Source organism: Dendronephthya gigantea, unplaced genomic scaffold (assembly GCF_004324835.1).
Source record: "Dendronephthya gigantea isolate DGI-Jeju-01 unplaced genomic scaffold, DenGig_1.0 000011F, whole genome shotgun sequence".
Lineage (NCBI taxonomy): Eukaryota > Metazoa > Cnidaria > Anthozoa > Malacalcyonacea > Nephtheidae > Dendronephthya > Dendronephthya gigantea.
In genome coordinates this window covers 2,724,576-2,740,319 of record NW_021163021.1, presented here as the reverse complement: position 1 = coordinate 2,740,319, position 15,744 = coordinate 2,724,576, and the positions used below count along the sequence as shown (strand labels likewise).

The 15,744-nt window shown below is 38.6% G+C and overlaps 1 protein-coding gene across 1 annotated transcript; it reads right to left on the bottom strand.

The window, feature by feature from the left end:
• Positions 1 to 256: 256 nt before the first annotated feature.
• On the bottom strand, positions 257 to 1,573 carry LOC114518705. Its single transcript, XM_028538707.1, has one exon. It carries the CDS (start codon positions 1,571 to 1,573, stop codon positions 257 to 259), a length of 1,317 nt encoding a protein of 438 aa, XP_028394508.1.
• Between the last annotated feature and the right edge of the window lie 14,171 nt (positions 1,574 to 15,744).

The window sequence follows — 15,744 nt, the reverse complement described above, 5'->3', positions numbered from 1 at the left end:
CACAGATTGGCACGTCTTATTAATTGCCGTTTTCATGCTTAACTTGTTATCAAACCACGATCCAAGATTCCGAGCGTTGGATACCGATGAAACCGTCTGGAAGATGGCTCTTTATGACTTTGAATAGCTTACTGGAGTATATTATACACAGCAATGGTCCCAAGCAGGAGCCCTGAGGGACACTGTGAGGCAGAGAAAAATCTCTTGAACAACTTCCATTTATTGCTACTTGCTGTGATCGTCCTGACAAGTAAGATCAAAACCAACTAAGGGCGTTTCCGGTAATTCCAAAGGTAACCTGGAGATGATGGAGGAGAATTTGATGATCTACCGTGTCAAATGCGGAGCTCAGATCCAGCAGTATGAGAAAAGTGACCTTCTGGTTATTCATATTTATAAGTCTCAAATTCGGAAGGGAAATATTATGAGCAGATTTCTTCAACCTCGGGTCGACCAAACCAGCTTTCCACTCAAATGGGACATATCCAAGCGACAGAGAAGAATTAATCATAGATGTAATAGTCGGAAGAATTTCCTCGAGAAAGCTTGTTAACAGAGAAGTAGGCATAGGATAAAACAAGCAGGTTTTCTTGGTTGTAGTTCTAATAAGTTGATATTCGTCATCTTGAGTAAGTTCTTTAAAGTTGGATAATTTCTCGTGATCGGTATTAAATTCAGGGTTGTCAATTACCCTAACAAGCTCATCGTAAAAATTATGAGGAACGTCAAGCTCATTACGAATATTAGCAACCTTACGGTGAAAATAGCTTCCAATATCATTTGCAAGAACAGTGTTATTATGATAATCAGGAAAACATAGATCACTTTTTGGCTGGAGCATAGCTTTAGTCGCCTTAAAGAGTTTACACTGATCACCTTCATGTTCTTGTATAAAGTTTGTGTAAAATTCCTTGCGCGCCTTGTTACTGATGTGTGTGACATGATTTTTTAGACGTTTGAACACCAAAAGGTCTTCAGCTAACTTTGATCTCCTCCAGGCCTGCTCAGCCCTGCGCCGCTTTCTCTTCGCTTCAGCTATATCTTGATTATACCAGGGGACTTGTGGTCTTGATCTTACAACTTTTGTTTTAAGGGGCGCATGACTATCGGTTATGTTCCTGAGAACAATGTTATAATTACACACGAGCTTTTCAAGATCTTCGTAGCTGGTTAAAGGTTTAGCGTGTTCCCGCTTACACAAATCTGACAACACGAAATCCTGTTTAGGACACTGAAGATTCACCGCCTTTATTTTCCTGTAGGTAACTCTTTTGACTTGGGAAACAGGCCTCCCTAAGTGAAGACTGCTATGAATAGCTGCATGATCAGAAAAATAGTGGCAACTACGTGGTGGCGACCTTATGAGTGACTCCATTTTTCGTGTGATAATAAGATCCAGGGTGTGACCATGGATGTGAGTCGGTTGCATGACGTGCTGCTCAAGTCCAAGGAACTTCATAGCGCCACTGTCCTTGGAGTCATCCACATGAATGTTGAAGTCCCCAAGGACAAGCAAGCTCTCCTTCGAGAGGATAACCGATTCTAAGACATTAGAAAACTCTTTCATACACATGTTAATAGAAACCTTGTGGCCTTCTGAGGGTAGGGATCTGTAAACAATGACAATCCTAAGCTTGCAAGAAGTTGATAGCTGTATCAGAAGCTCAGAGTAATCAAGTTCTAACTGTAGTAACTCTCATACAGTCACGGTGAAGAAGACCAATGCCCCCACCTTTCCGTCTTAAACGTGGATGATCAACTAATTTATAACCAGCTGGACACAGTTCAACACGCACTGCATCATCCCTTTTCTGTAGCCAGGTCTCAGTGACAATAACTAAATCAAATTTGTTATCGTAAACATAATCAACAAAATTGGCTTTCTTGTTTCGTATAGATTGCGCATTTATTAAACAAAGCGATAGACCGCTATTTTGTGCTTCTGTATTCAATGAAACACGCTGTATTTCTGTAAGATTTGAGATATTACATGCAGGCCTCGGATTTGTTTCAATATCACCACTTTGGAGTAACAGACAAAACATAGCAGTTGAATTATTATAGTACGAAATACGCCTTCCTAACCATTTCCAGCTGTATTTGCTTCGAGTTTTACAAATGCAGAAATGAGATAATGTGCAAATCTTAGCTTGTTCCACTTGATTGGGTAGGACTTTCAAGACAAGCATCAAACTTAGAATTCATTGTATTTTCTGCCGATTTTCTGTAATCACACAGATCCTACATCCAAAAACAAGCTCCGTCGACAAAGCAGTCCCACCAGGTGAACAAATGCAAAAGCCAACTTTTCTCAGATTATTATTAGGAGCATAATCAATGAAGAAACTCCAGTCCCGTTCAGCATAATTCGCATGATCAGACAGACCTTCGACATATAACAAATTATCCGTTATTTCACGAAAATGTTGCTCGTTTATTTTGCCAAAATCATTCACTATTGACAGACAAACACTGCCATATAAGTTGTTATCGATAACATCTCTTCCAAACCAAACAAGCACGGCAAAACAGGCCAGATAGACGGAGCTCAGAAAAACATTACATGCCCCCATTACGCCATTATATTCAAGACTCTATTGAGGATAAGAATGGCATTGCATCTTATCAAATAGTACATGAAGTGTTGCAATCATTTCTCAACTAAGTTTGTAATATTAAGTTATTTTTGTATCAGTGACATTTATTTAACATTGAATGAAGTTTTTCTTCCCCCATTTTGAAACAGCATATGAGCATGCTGTTTATCCATATGTAGTGAACTATTGGTTTGCTATTGGGGGCTAATCCCAGAATCGATTGGTTCCTGTTCCCTGAATCGATTGGTTTCATAAAAAAAACCTAATGTGTGGATATTTTGTGAAAAAGGGTGATGTTCAATCCCACATGTGTTTGTGTTAGTGAAATTGTGAAACACTGCATGTGAGTGTGCCAAAGAAAATGTTATTTTATGTTAGGCCCACATCTCTGTAAATATAATATCTGAAATGGCTGGCTGGTGCCCCGGGGACTGTTATTTTAGGAATTACATATATAAGATATTTTAATGATCTTACTTACCCTTCAATTTGAGGAAAAGCGAGCATCCAGATGCTTACCGAAGTTTGCTTTAGTGTTCACCCGCAAGAAAGGTAAAATGAGTGTGCTGTGTGACACCGAGGTTGTGAATCATGAAAGTGGGGCCGAATTTGTTTTGGGGGTTTGCTAATTACTCCAGCGCCAGCGACGGAGTTGAAAATTCGCCTCAGGTTTTTTTTTTTTTTTCATTGTCGCAAGTGTGTAATGGTGCAAAATACACTAGTATTTGAAATGTGTGTGCGACCATATTTATCTATGTCCCAGTCTTTTCTCCTAAGAGTTGTGGTGCACAACTATGGCTAATTTTCTGATGCACGATTCAATTTTGCGTGCATGATAAAGCAATTCCCCTAAGAGGAACAAATAAACAGTTCTTTTCATGTTGTTCGATTAAGTTTAGATTTAATTGGGGTAAGAAAATTAAATATTTAATACATGCAAATTCTCGTTCTATTTTAATGATATCGCTGCTATTTCCTGTTTAACAAGATGTGGTCATGTATGGGCGTGTTGACACATTGTTGTTTCCACAGGATTGAAGATTTAATATAACTATATAAGCGCAAATTTCAAAGGCAAAGTGTAAGACAAAGCGAATGTATCATGCGGTTTATTTATATTTTTCAACAATTGAACTTCTATACTTTTTAAAGTACGATGTTGCAAATAGCGGCCGGTTTAATGACAAATTGTATATTCTAATTCACTGATTCAAATTATATAATTACGAGTTCCCATTTGGAGGACGTTTGGAGCAATATTTCAACTCATGTGTGTTTGTTCCAAGGTGGATTGTGGAATTATACTTCAAAATACTCGGCTCAATTTAACAATGCAATGTCCTTTATTCACTCCTTAATAATACAGTGACTTTAAAGTAACAACAATAACAACAACATAAAGTTCATACGCTCTACCACCAATACCGCTGACTTCTCCAGGGCCGCGTCTTTTTCATTCGCTCCTCATCAACAATGGATGCAAAAAGAAATTCTGCTGAAATTGTTTCTACAATCCAGAACAATCCTCCGGAAGACGTAAGTAAAAATGTTCCACCATCAGTGACATAGACGATACAAACACTCATCTCGGATCATGACTCGGGAAAACAATTATTTGGTAGTGGGTTCGAATCTCGACTCAAGCTACGATCAGAAACGGCAAACACTGTTGCCCAGGCAAAACTGGCTGGTTGACAGTTTTTTTGTAGGGCTGCCCCTCGGCGTTCTCAAGGGCGGTTCCGAGGTGGCAGAGGTTTCTTCCGCCCAAAATTTTACCAAGCAACACATGGTTTCCAGGACCCAAACCCCTTCTTCCGCGGCCGTGGCAGGGCCCACACCTTCAGCTCTCCACGCCAGTTCCAACCAAAGCGACAGTGATACCTGCAAAGCGTCCAAACCATTTACCACCAGGTATGTTTCGAAATTGTGTAAATTACCTCAGCCTGCCAATGGCGGGTCGACTAAAACATTTCTTAACAGCATGGCAAGAAATTACAAACGACCATTGGGTCCTTCAGGTTTCTCAAGGTTATCAAATTCAATTTCTAACAAACCAAGTACAGGTGCATGCTCCAGCAATCATGTTTATTTTGAATAAAGACCAAACCATAATAGATCAGAAAGTCCAGGAACTGCTCGCCAAACAAGCAGTTCATTTTGTCTCGACCAGTTGTCAGGCCAAGCAAGGATTCACCAGCTTGCTTTTCGTTGTCCCCAAAAAGGGTGGGGATCACCGACCAGTCATCAATTTAAAACCTCTGAACAGTTTTCTACCATACGAACACTTCAAAATGGACTCAATTCACATGTTGAAGGATCTTTTAAGAAAAGACGATTACCTAGTAAAACTAGATTTAAATACCTTTGATTCCTATGGAGGGCTCCCATTTGGTCTCGCAGGTGCTCCACGGGTATTTACGAAGCTAGTGAAACCGGTTCTGTCAGTCCTACAACAGAGAGGCATCCGGCTCATAGCGTACTTAGACGACTTCCTAATAATGGCAGAATCAAAGCAGCTTGCCTTAAAAAATGTGGCAACGACCCTTAATATACTAGAGGGATTGGGGTTTGTAGTAAACTACCAGAAATCAATCTTAGTACCCTCACAACAAATAGAGTTTTAGGGTACACAGTAAACTCAGTCAATCTAATTTTGAGCCTACCCAAAGACAAACTAAAGAAAGTAATACAAAGCTGTCAACAACTGTTGGACAACCCAGTCACTTCAGCGAGGAAAATTTCTAGGTCTTCTGTCCTCATCGATACAGGCAGTGTTTCCTGCCCCACTTCACTACCGGTACCTCCAACATGCAAAAAACTCGTACAAAGCCCTGGTCAATCTCGACCAGGATGCTGTAAGAGAGGACCAGTGGTGGAAAGACAACCTAGTTGCATGGAATGGAAAGGCCCTCCTCCAACAGGCTTCGGATCTTACAATCGAAACGGATGCGTCCCTTCAAGGGTGGGGGGCTTATTGCCAAGGATTTCCACAGGGGGCAGGTGGTCCCCAGAGGAGAGCATGTATCACATAAACTGCTTAGAACTACTAGCAGGGTCCCTAGCTGTCAAATGTTTCATTAAGTCCAGGGCCAGAGCGCAAGTGCTTTTGTTAATGAACAATGTTACGGCAGTAACTTACATAAACAAGATAGGGGGCACACACTCTCTTCTATTGTCCTAGCTAGCCAAAAACCTATGGGATTGGTGTCTGAATCACAATGTCTTGATAAGAGTACACTACATTCCGGGCATACTGAATGTTCAGGCAGATTGAGAATCCAGGTTGTTCCTAGATTCCAGCGACTGGAAGCTGAATCCAACAATTTTCGACCTTCTTTATCAGAAATGGTGCCCTCTAAACATCGACCTTTTTGCGTCTCGTCTGAAAGGGTTCTTGTGGTTGTGGGTGGTGATTGAGTGAATGTAGCAGCATTGTTAATGTGTGGTAGGATATCCTTGTCATGGTAGCCTCTTCCTATGAGGGCTACTTTCAGATTTTGAGCTTTCTGATGAAAATCTTCATCTTTAGTGATAATCTTCCTGTATCTTAACATTTGGCTGTAGATGAGGCCCTACTTGCAGGAATTTGGGTGATGTGAATTGTTTGTAGGAGAGGCATGCAGTTGGTTGGTTTGATGTATAAGGTGGTTTCAAGAGTGTTTTCAGAGGTTATGTATACTGTTGTAGGAAGTTGACACTTTTTGTGGAGTGTGTTACCTCGCATTTGATGGTTGGGTGAAATGTATTTAGATGTGTGGTAAATGTTTTAAATGCATCCTCCCGTGTGTCCAAAGTAAAAATATATCATTTATGTATCTTTTCCACAGAGAGGATGTTGGTGGTTTGGTGCAGATGAACGTAAAGAGTCCTCCAGTGCACCCATGAAGATGTTTGCAAATGAGGGTGCCATTTTCGGGCAATGGCAGTACCATGTTTCTGGAGGTAAAGTTTGTTTTTGAAGGTGAAGTAATTATCCTTGAGTATATATTCAAGGAACTGATGTATGACTTTACGGAGAGGCCATGTGCGCCCATGTTTGGAATCTTTGGATTTTTGTGTATAAGGATTTGACATCAATGGTTTCTATGATTTTATTTGGTGGTAATGGTGTTTTAATGCTGAAAATGATTTGTAGGAAGTGATTTGTGTCTTTTATGCAGGATGGCAGAGAGCTGCAGAATGGTTGTAAACGTGTCAATGAATGAGGAAAGCTTGTCTGTTGGTGAATCGCATCCAGATATGATTGGTCTGCCTGGATTTCCAGGTTTGTGTATTTTTGGTAGTAGGTAGAAGATAGGTATGCGGGAGAGTGAGCATGGTAACAGGTATGTCATGGTTTTGTAATCAATGTCTCCATATTTAAAGAGATCTTTGACATACTGTGTGATTTTTGTGGTTTGTGTTGTGATGATTGATGTTGGAGGGGCCTGTATGTGTTTGTAGTATTTTTTGTCATTGAGTTGAGAGAGGGTTTCTTTATCATAGACGAGAGTAGACCATATAACAATAGCTCCCTATGACATATTTTTTATTGTAAATGTTATGTGAGGTGAATAAGTTTGTTCCTTCCTCAGTGAGGTTTGTTATGTGTTGTTCCATGTTTGAAGGTGAGGTTGATGGATTCCGCTACTGAGCAGATGTATGAGATGAGGTTAGGGTTATCTGGGAGTGGTGGTTGCCAAGTGCTGATGGTTTTGAGAGGGTTTGGTTGTTTGTTGGACGAAATCATAATGATAATTTATGGAGCGTCTGAATTGTTTACATGCATTAGTGATTGTTTTTAGACTGGTATTGTCTGGTGTGGGTGTGGGTATGAATTTCAAGCCGTTTGAAAGCAAGGATTTGAGCGGTGGTGTGTCTGGTTTGTCAGGTTGACTGTGAGATTATTGTTGGTGTGATTTGTGATTTGGTCATGATGTTTTTTATCCCGGTTTTTGTGAGAGGCTTTCCGTCGAGTGGTGTCATGAAAGAATGTTTTTATTGCTTTTCTTTTATGAACATGTTGTATATGGTGGGGAGTTAATTGTGTCTGTTTCTCCACCAGGCATTTGTGGATGGTTGCTGTTAATGTCTCATTGGACATCGGTACAGGTGTTTGTGTTGGTTTGATGGGTGGAGGTGTTGGTTTGGGATGCAGATTTAGTGGTTTCTGAATATAGGGGGGGTGGGTGGTGTTGTTTGGTGGGTTTGGTGTGGATTTGTTGTTTGGGTGGTGTTGTTTCATGGGTGTGGTGGGATTTGTTGCATTTGTATGGTGGTTGATGGGTTGACTTGTGGCGGCTTTTATTTCTTTTATGTTTTTGTTTTGTATTAGAGGTGCTGGCAATGTAGAGAATTGTGATAGAGACGTCTTTTGTGTAGTTGTTTTGGATAGATTTGGAGAGTGTGGCTATGTGTTTAGCAATTTTTTTCCAATTGTTGAGTGTGGTGCTGGTGTAGTATGGAAGTGAGGTGTGTTTGGCAGTTTTGGATATGGTTGTTCCATGCTTGCTGGTGTTCTGAAGACAACTGAATCCAGGGTTGTAACTTGATAGTTAAACCAGTGGGTGCTGTGTGGTGATTGATATGTTTATTGAGGATGGTTTGTTGGCGTTGATGGTTTGAGTGTGTTTTGTGGAGTTCAACAAGTTGGTTGAAGGTGGTGGATGGTGTGTGGCTAAAATTAGTGGGAATTGATGGATTGTGGAATTGTGAAATGGATGGTTGGTGTGGGGCGAGGATGGTGGGGCTGTGAGTGTTGGGTGTGGTGAGAGAAGGGATGTTTATTGAGGTTGGGAGTGGCATGTTAGGGGATGTGGGTGGGTGTTGGCTGTGGGAGGGGCAGTTGAGGTTGGAGTGACTGGAGATGTGGTTGGTGTTTGGGAGGATATGGTGGTTTGGGTAATATTCAAAGTTGGATGGTTAGATCTTGGTTGTGCAAGGTGCTTTGGGGAAACTGGTGATTCCTGGGTGGTGGGTTGGGGAATTGAGGAATTTATCCAGGGCAGCCAGATCCCCCCCATCGGTTTTGTTTCAGACAGCCTAACTTACTTTACTTGCTTATTATATCTAATTGATTCTTTAACTTGATTACACCTTTATTTACATCATTTGGCAGCTTGCACAACCTAAACAAATTGTCTGCTGTGCTGAAGAAAATTGTCTGCACCGTATTGGGAATTGGGGAAACCGAAAGCACCAGGACATTCCTTGTGGAATTTCAAACACAACAGTAAAGGTATCACCTATTCACAAGAGTTGTGAATGTTCTAAATGTGTGTGTAACACTTTGTTGCTTAATTAACGGCTGCTTGCGCCACCAAAACAAATCGTCTGCTGCGCTGTAGAAAATTGTCTGCACAGTAAATGGGAAAAGCGAAAGGAGCATGACATTCCTTGTGAAATTTCGAACACGACAGTATAGGTCTGACCTATTCACAAGAGTTATGAATATCTGTTTTTGCTAACACTCTGTGTGTGTAACACTTTGTTGCCACCAAAACAAATTGCCTGCTGTGCAGGACAAAATTGTCGAGGTAAATGAGAAAACGAAAAGCACCTTGACATTCCTCATGAAATATCAAACACGACCGTATACGTCTTACCTATTCACAAGATTTGTGAATATCTTCTGTTTTCGCTAACTAAGGCACACCTGTACATCTAACAGATCGCCGCTTGATATATTACCATTTGTGTTCAAGCTTGAGGCATGCAATTTTACAATAAAACATACGATTCATGTTTTAAACATACGTTTGCCGTTTCAAAATGCATGTTTTGAAAAAGTAAACCTATATAGGCGCAGTTTTCTTTTTTCAAATAGCTGCATTCAGTATTTTAAAACTGTATTTACAAATAACACAAACATGAAAGGGGGCGTGACAAAACCTATGTTTTGAAACAGCAAACGTACGTTTTGAAACGGCAAACATACATTTTAAAATCACATGCCGCAAGCTTGAACGCAAATGGTAATAATTTTATTAAGATAACACCAAATATAATATACATCACCATCAAAATAACACACTATATTTACCCAATAGTTAATGGTATCAAATCAATGTATCTGATTAAATAATAGATATAAAGTAAAATAACACATATTTAAACATTGTCGCTTTTGATTGAAGTGAACAACAATTTAAGTGAAATTCTATCACAGGTCTCTTGGCACAACAAAACAAACTATGTGTGCCCAACAATCAATAACAAACAATGTGGTATTGGTGAGCTATTAAAAAAAAGGCTCAGCATCGTCAAGATTGACTTTTGAAGTCTACTATTGTTGCAAGTGACACTCACAATTCTACCATCGCTAGCATTAAATTGGGTGAACATTCTCCGGTTTCTGTAAATTCACCAACCTTTGCCTGCAGCATTATTAGTTGATTTGGCGTTATCATGGGCAACATAGACAAATTCATATTCGGGGGAACCAAATCTTCTCTCTGAAATGGCAAATCTTTGTCTTTAAGATGGGCAATAACAACTTTGTCGCCCATTAAGATATCTGTCGATCCTTGCTTCTTGTCATCCAAAGACTTTGTGATCTTAATAGGAGAGGATGTCTCCAAGGCCTCTTCAGCGCGTCTTCACTTTGATGGAGAGAAACATATCAATCACACAACAACTTGTTTCCCAGTTTAAAGGTTAAAGTCAAAATACTTCTTTTTTGGGCCTTACTTTATGGAAGAAAGGTTATGGACATAACCAGAAACTTCTCTACTCCCCATATTCGAGTTTGCACCATGCAAGCCCACAGACATCGAGCACATGTCAAGCACTGGACAAGGTACTTCACCGACCAGGTGACTCAACAGGCGCATTTGCCAAAATTTCCAAACTATATTAGCAAATTTAATCTCCAATTGCATATTGGCAGGAAGTGTTAGCAAATTTAATCTCCAACTGGGTAAGGCAGAAACAAATTTAATGTCCAACTGGATAAGGCAGGAACTGTTAGCAAATTTAATGTCCGACTGCATATTGGCAGGAAGTGTTACCAAAATTCCCAATTTGGCAGGAACCGTTCGTAAATTTAATCTCCAACTGGATAAGGCAGGACAGGAACTGTTACCAAATTTAATTTCCAACGGGATATTAAAGGCAGGAACTGTGACAGACAGAACTAATGTTTTGATTCTTTATAGTACCTGTACATGGTTTTACTAAATATTTGAATATGCCAAACTAAATGCTTGAAGTAGCAAATGCTATTAATTACAGATATACAATTGATTAATATTTATTATTGTTAAAATAGTCGAATTGTTGCATGTTTAATAATTGCTAAAATCAGTAGAATTGCTCCAATGAGTGTAACTCAGTTGAACTACCTTTACATAGCCATAATTTATCTGATGCAATAAATGTTAAATGAAAGGAGACAAATCAAAATGGTAAACTTGTATTTGTACTTGTATAATTGATGTATTTTAGTCAGCAATATACAGGGTGTATAAAAAAAACGCAATCACTGAATATTCATGAATATCCTCTTTATTCTACAACACAAAAGACATTTGGCCCCTGGAATGCGAGAAAGCTTGTAATCATATTCAGGCGGCACAATCGTCCGTAAACAAAGTCGGGTGCGTAAACCAACGAGCTGAATTGAAAGTATTTAATGAGTAAATTTTTATTTACAACTTATTTTACAAGGTCGACAGTTAGCATAAAATGGGCGTAAAATCTATTGAGCTTATGAACAATATGAATTTTAGAATATTAAGTGGTTGAGTTTTTTTTTAGACACCCTGTACACTGGTAAATTTTATAATAAATAAAATATGGAAATTTTGTTTAATGATCAGTATCATCAAATGTAGTTTGTCATTATCAATGTCAGGTTTAGGGTATTTGATCATTACCCACTGACCCCAAGAAACAAAAGTCACAAAAAGTTTTCATTAAATGAATAGAAAATATTTCCATAAATATATTAAAGACAGGTTACAGTCGCTTCTGCGCATGTACGAAGTGTGCTCACACTTTTGTTTACATTTTGAGTCGTCTCAGTCTCCACTATTAAGTTTGCGCGCTGTCTACTTATTACTCGAGTAAGATGGCGGACTCACAGGAGTTAGAACCTTCGAGTTCATCAACAAATCCCGCTTCTTGCGGTGAAAAAAAGAAAGAATCAAAGAGAAAAGAGTATTTTTCGAAAAGAAATGCTACGAAGGTTTGCCTCCTTGAAACTTTTGATAGGTGGAAAGCGGTTAAAGAGGAGAACCACTTAAAAACAGACGAACAAGTTGCCGAGATGCTGCTTAATTTGTACCAAAAAGTGTCAGCTAAGAAAACATGGTAAGATATAAGGATATATTAGATTGGTGTTAGAATACTCTTTATTTAACAGTTTTTTTCAGTCTGGAATTTATATATATTTTAGCCACGTCGAAACTCAGACAGTAGGCACGTCCGAAAAAGTGACAATTAGTCCTCAAATTACAGGGAGATTACCGTCGCAACGTGAGTGGATTTCTGTTCAGTTGTTTCATATTATATCATTTACAGACAACTCTAAAAACCTAGAATAACGTTAATAACATGCTAGTTTATGTCTTTTGCATAGTGCTTTCCTCAACTCCACTGTCATCAGCGAGAAAAAGACTGTTGTCTGATGTTGACAGTTCACCACATGCTGCGAAGACACAAAGGTTGGTCTGTCAACTTTTTAATAGCTTTTAATACATATATATGGTGTATTGTTGTTTATACATTCTTTTTATAGTACTATTAAAAGGACTTCATTAACTGAAGACACAATTACTGCCAGTGAAGGAGAGGGGGGTAGTGATTCCAGTTTTGATGACCTGGATAATCCTTGGGGTGAAAGCTCTAAGTAAGTTGATTTTATTGCTGTACATTTAAAAGAGTTCTTATTACTATCTTTATACAATGTGCATTTGAGAGCATTTTATTTTATGTCTGGTTGTAAATCATGTTTTAGAACACTTACTGCAACAGAAGACCCTTTACATGATGATACCCTCAACATAACAATCAAAGGACATGATGAAGGTGAATTAAATGATGATCCAGAAGATGGTAAAAACAGAGGTGGAACAAGTAGCACTAAACCATCAGAATACAGGTCAACTGTTGAGGAGATCAGCCCAGCGGAAGCAATCAAAATGGAGAAATGCATTGTCTTTACAGACACCCTCATGTCACCTTTAACTTCATTACATGGGTGTGTTTGTAAACGAGAGGGATGTGGTCGTGTCTTAGCATATAGAAAGACATATATTGGGACATGCCTTGTTGATTCATGGAGTTGTAATGCTGGTCATTTTGGTGGAAGATGGGCAGCTCAACCATCCTGTGCTAAATTGAAAGCATGAAATCTGATGCTTGCATCAGCATTACTATTATCTGGAAACTCATATACCAAAGTAGGGCTGATGTTCAACTTCTGTAACTGCAGTATTTTTCATCTACACTGTTTAATCAGTATCAGAAGTTGTACATCATCCCTGCTATAAATGAGTGCTGGAGTGAACACCAACAGAAGTTATGGAATGAGAAAGCTGGAAAAGAAATCATATTGAGTGGTGATGGTAGAAATGATTCCCCAGGGCACAGCACTGTACATACAGTTTGGCAGATACGCAGGATAGAGCGATTGTTCAAGTGAGCATTGTTGATGTGAGAGAAGCAGCAGGGAAAAGTAATAATATGGAAAGGATAGGATTTGAGAGAGGGATGGATGCACTGCTTGCCTCGCCAATGATTCTAAAAGAAGTTGTGACAGATGGCCACCTGGAAACTGCCGCATTGATGAGTATGTATCCTTTATTTGTAGTGTGTGACTGTCTATATATTCCATGAACTATATTGTCAAACTGAATAGAGTTGCTGGACATTTTCTTTTATTGTTATGCTATTCTTAATTAATTTTGTCATTGCTGTATGTGATTTAAATTGTTTTCAGAAAGAGAAAGCAAGTACAAAGGGTTGTGCATCAGAATGATATGTGGCATGGTGCAAAAAACATCACAAAGAAAATGAATGCTGTATGTATACCATGAAGAATTACTTTTTTAGTCAATTAGTTATTCTATACATATTGATATAGTGTGTGAAATACAAACAAATCCATCATTGCTTTTTAGACAGCTAAGGCTAAAGGAAATGATCAGTTGCTACTTTGGGTACTATCTCCGGAATCATTTCTGGCACTGTGCGAAGACCTGTGACAAAAATTCCAAGAATCTCAAGGTAAGCCTGTAAAGTATTGCTAACAATAAAGCAATAGTTTTTTAATATATTTTCAGTGAAAATGAGCAACTCACATGCATCATATATACATGTCTTCCTTCAACAGGAGAAGTGGATTGGCATTCTTCACCATGTTGTGAATGAACATGAATGGGTGGTTGAGGAGGGCATTAACAGAGGGAAATGTGGGCATGACCCACTGGGTGAAGAAGCAAGAACAAAGCCCTGGTTGAAAAAGGAGTCAACAGCACACAAAGCTCTCTCAAAGATTGTCTTGGATGTGCGGTTCTTGAACACATTGATCTATTATGTCAATTTCAGGTAATATTTGTCATGCTATGTTAATATATTTTGTTATTGTATTTTATGAAGACAAATTCATTTGTATACAAATTTAAAATTTTTATAAAATATATTTTTAGACACACTGGATTCTTAGAGTCATATCACAATGTGATTTTGATGTATGCTGCCAAACGCCAGGCTTATTCGTAAGTAATCAAAAACGGTATAACTGAAAAATGTAAACCATTACTTTATTTCAAACACAAAGTTCAGATGATATAAGAACCCTTCTTTTTTTTGCCAGATACTCAGTATACAAAGCAAGGAACCTTCTAGCTGCCTTAGATTCTAATTACCACAGAGGTAGAGCATTTGCAACTACAGCTGATGGTGAACCAAAGTAAGTGGATTGTTATATTGTTTTATCCTTCACACTATGTTTTAGTATTAAATGAATTTACCTAATGGGTTGACCATAATTTTGATTCCTTGGCATGAAGGGAAGATATATTCATATGGACGAACAAAAAATGAATGTTAGCTACTTCAACATTGACTTTGTGTGTTTTTTTTTATTTTCCAGATATGGACGTAAATACAGCAAACGGACAAAGCAGTGGTGCCGAACAAGAGTCCTAGTGCCGAAGGAATATACATATATTACTGACCTCTTGCTTAAGGTCTTTGCAAAAAGGATCAGTTCAGAGGGAACCATAGACATAAGAATTGGTCTGGATAGTGATGACCCTAGAAGGATTGCCCCCAATATAGCTGCAGTTCCTCCACCTTCAGTGCAGTCTCTTGTTGAAAAACACAAAACTAGATTTTGATTAAAAGCTAAACTCAAAAACTCTGGGTAGATGGAGCTCATTAGCCATGGTAGGCAGTCCATCTAAGAGAAGGAAAACTCTGATTTCAAACCCCCAGACCCTTTTGGGCCAGGCTGTCCATGTCGGACTCACTGATGTTATCAAAATTTCATCAACATCTTTCAACACGTCCTAGGCATGCTGACGAGCTCTGATATAGAGCGAAACAGCCATAAAAGTAATTAAAAATGTTCAATTTGCAATTTGAAACATAACCTTAAATTTATATAAAACATACCAAAGTGCATTCCCAGCTAGCACGGACGTTCACCAAACCTTGTATAATGGTTCTGGTTTGGTTAGGTTGGACCAAACATTCACACAACGTTGTGTGAACGTTATTGGAACGTTTTTCTTTTACGTAATTTACCAACGTTGGCAGGACGTTATCGGAACGTATCTTTGCCTGTTATATTGACTGATCAAATTACAAATCGGTACGCGCGTTCTTGAACGTTCTCACAATGTTATAGCAACGTTCTCAAAAAGTTATAGGAACGTTCTCATTACGTCTTTCACTAACGTTGACAGAACGTTCTCAGAACTGTGAAATATAAACGTTCACAGACCGTCATATGGAATTATTTTGAAAATGTGAGATAATAGTATGTTTATATATCACATTTTATTAGTCACCGGCTTAAATTAAGCCATAGGTTCTCAAAACGTTGTGATTGACACAAAACATTTGCCGTTTTGTGTGATGTTTAAATTTTATAAACATCAAGCCCGTATAAAAAGTTTTAATTATCGTTTTAAATTAGTTAAGAACGTTTTCGATTTCA

What these genes read in the sequence shown, in the direction of transcription:
- LOC114518705 (XM_028538707.1), bottom strand. Translation starts at nt 1,573, where the DNA reads ATGTGTATGAAAGAGTTTTCTAATGTCTTAGAATCGGTTATCCTCTCG.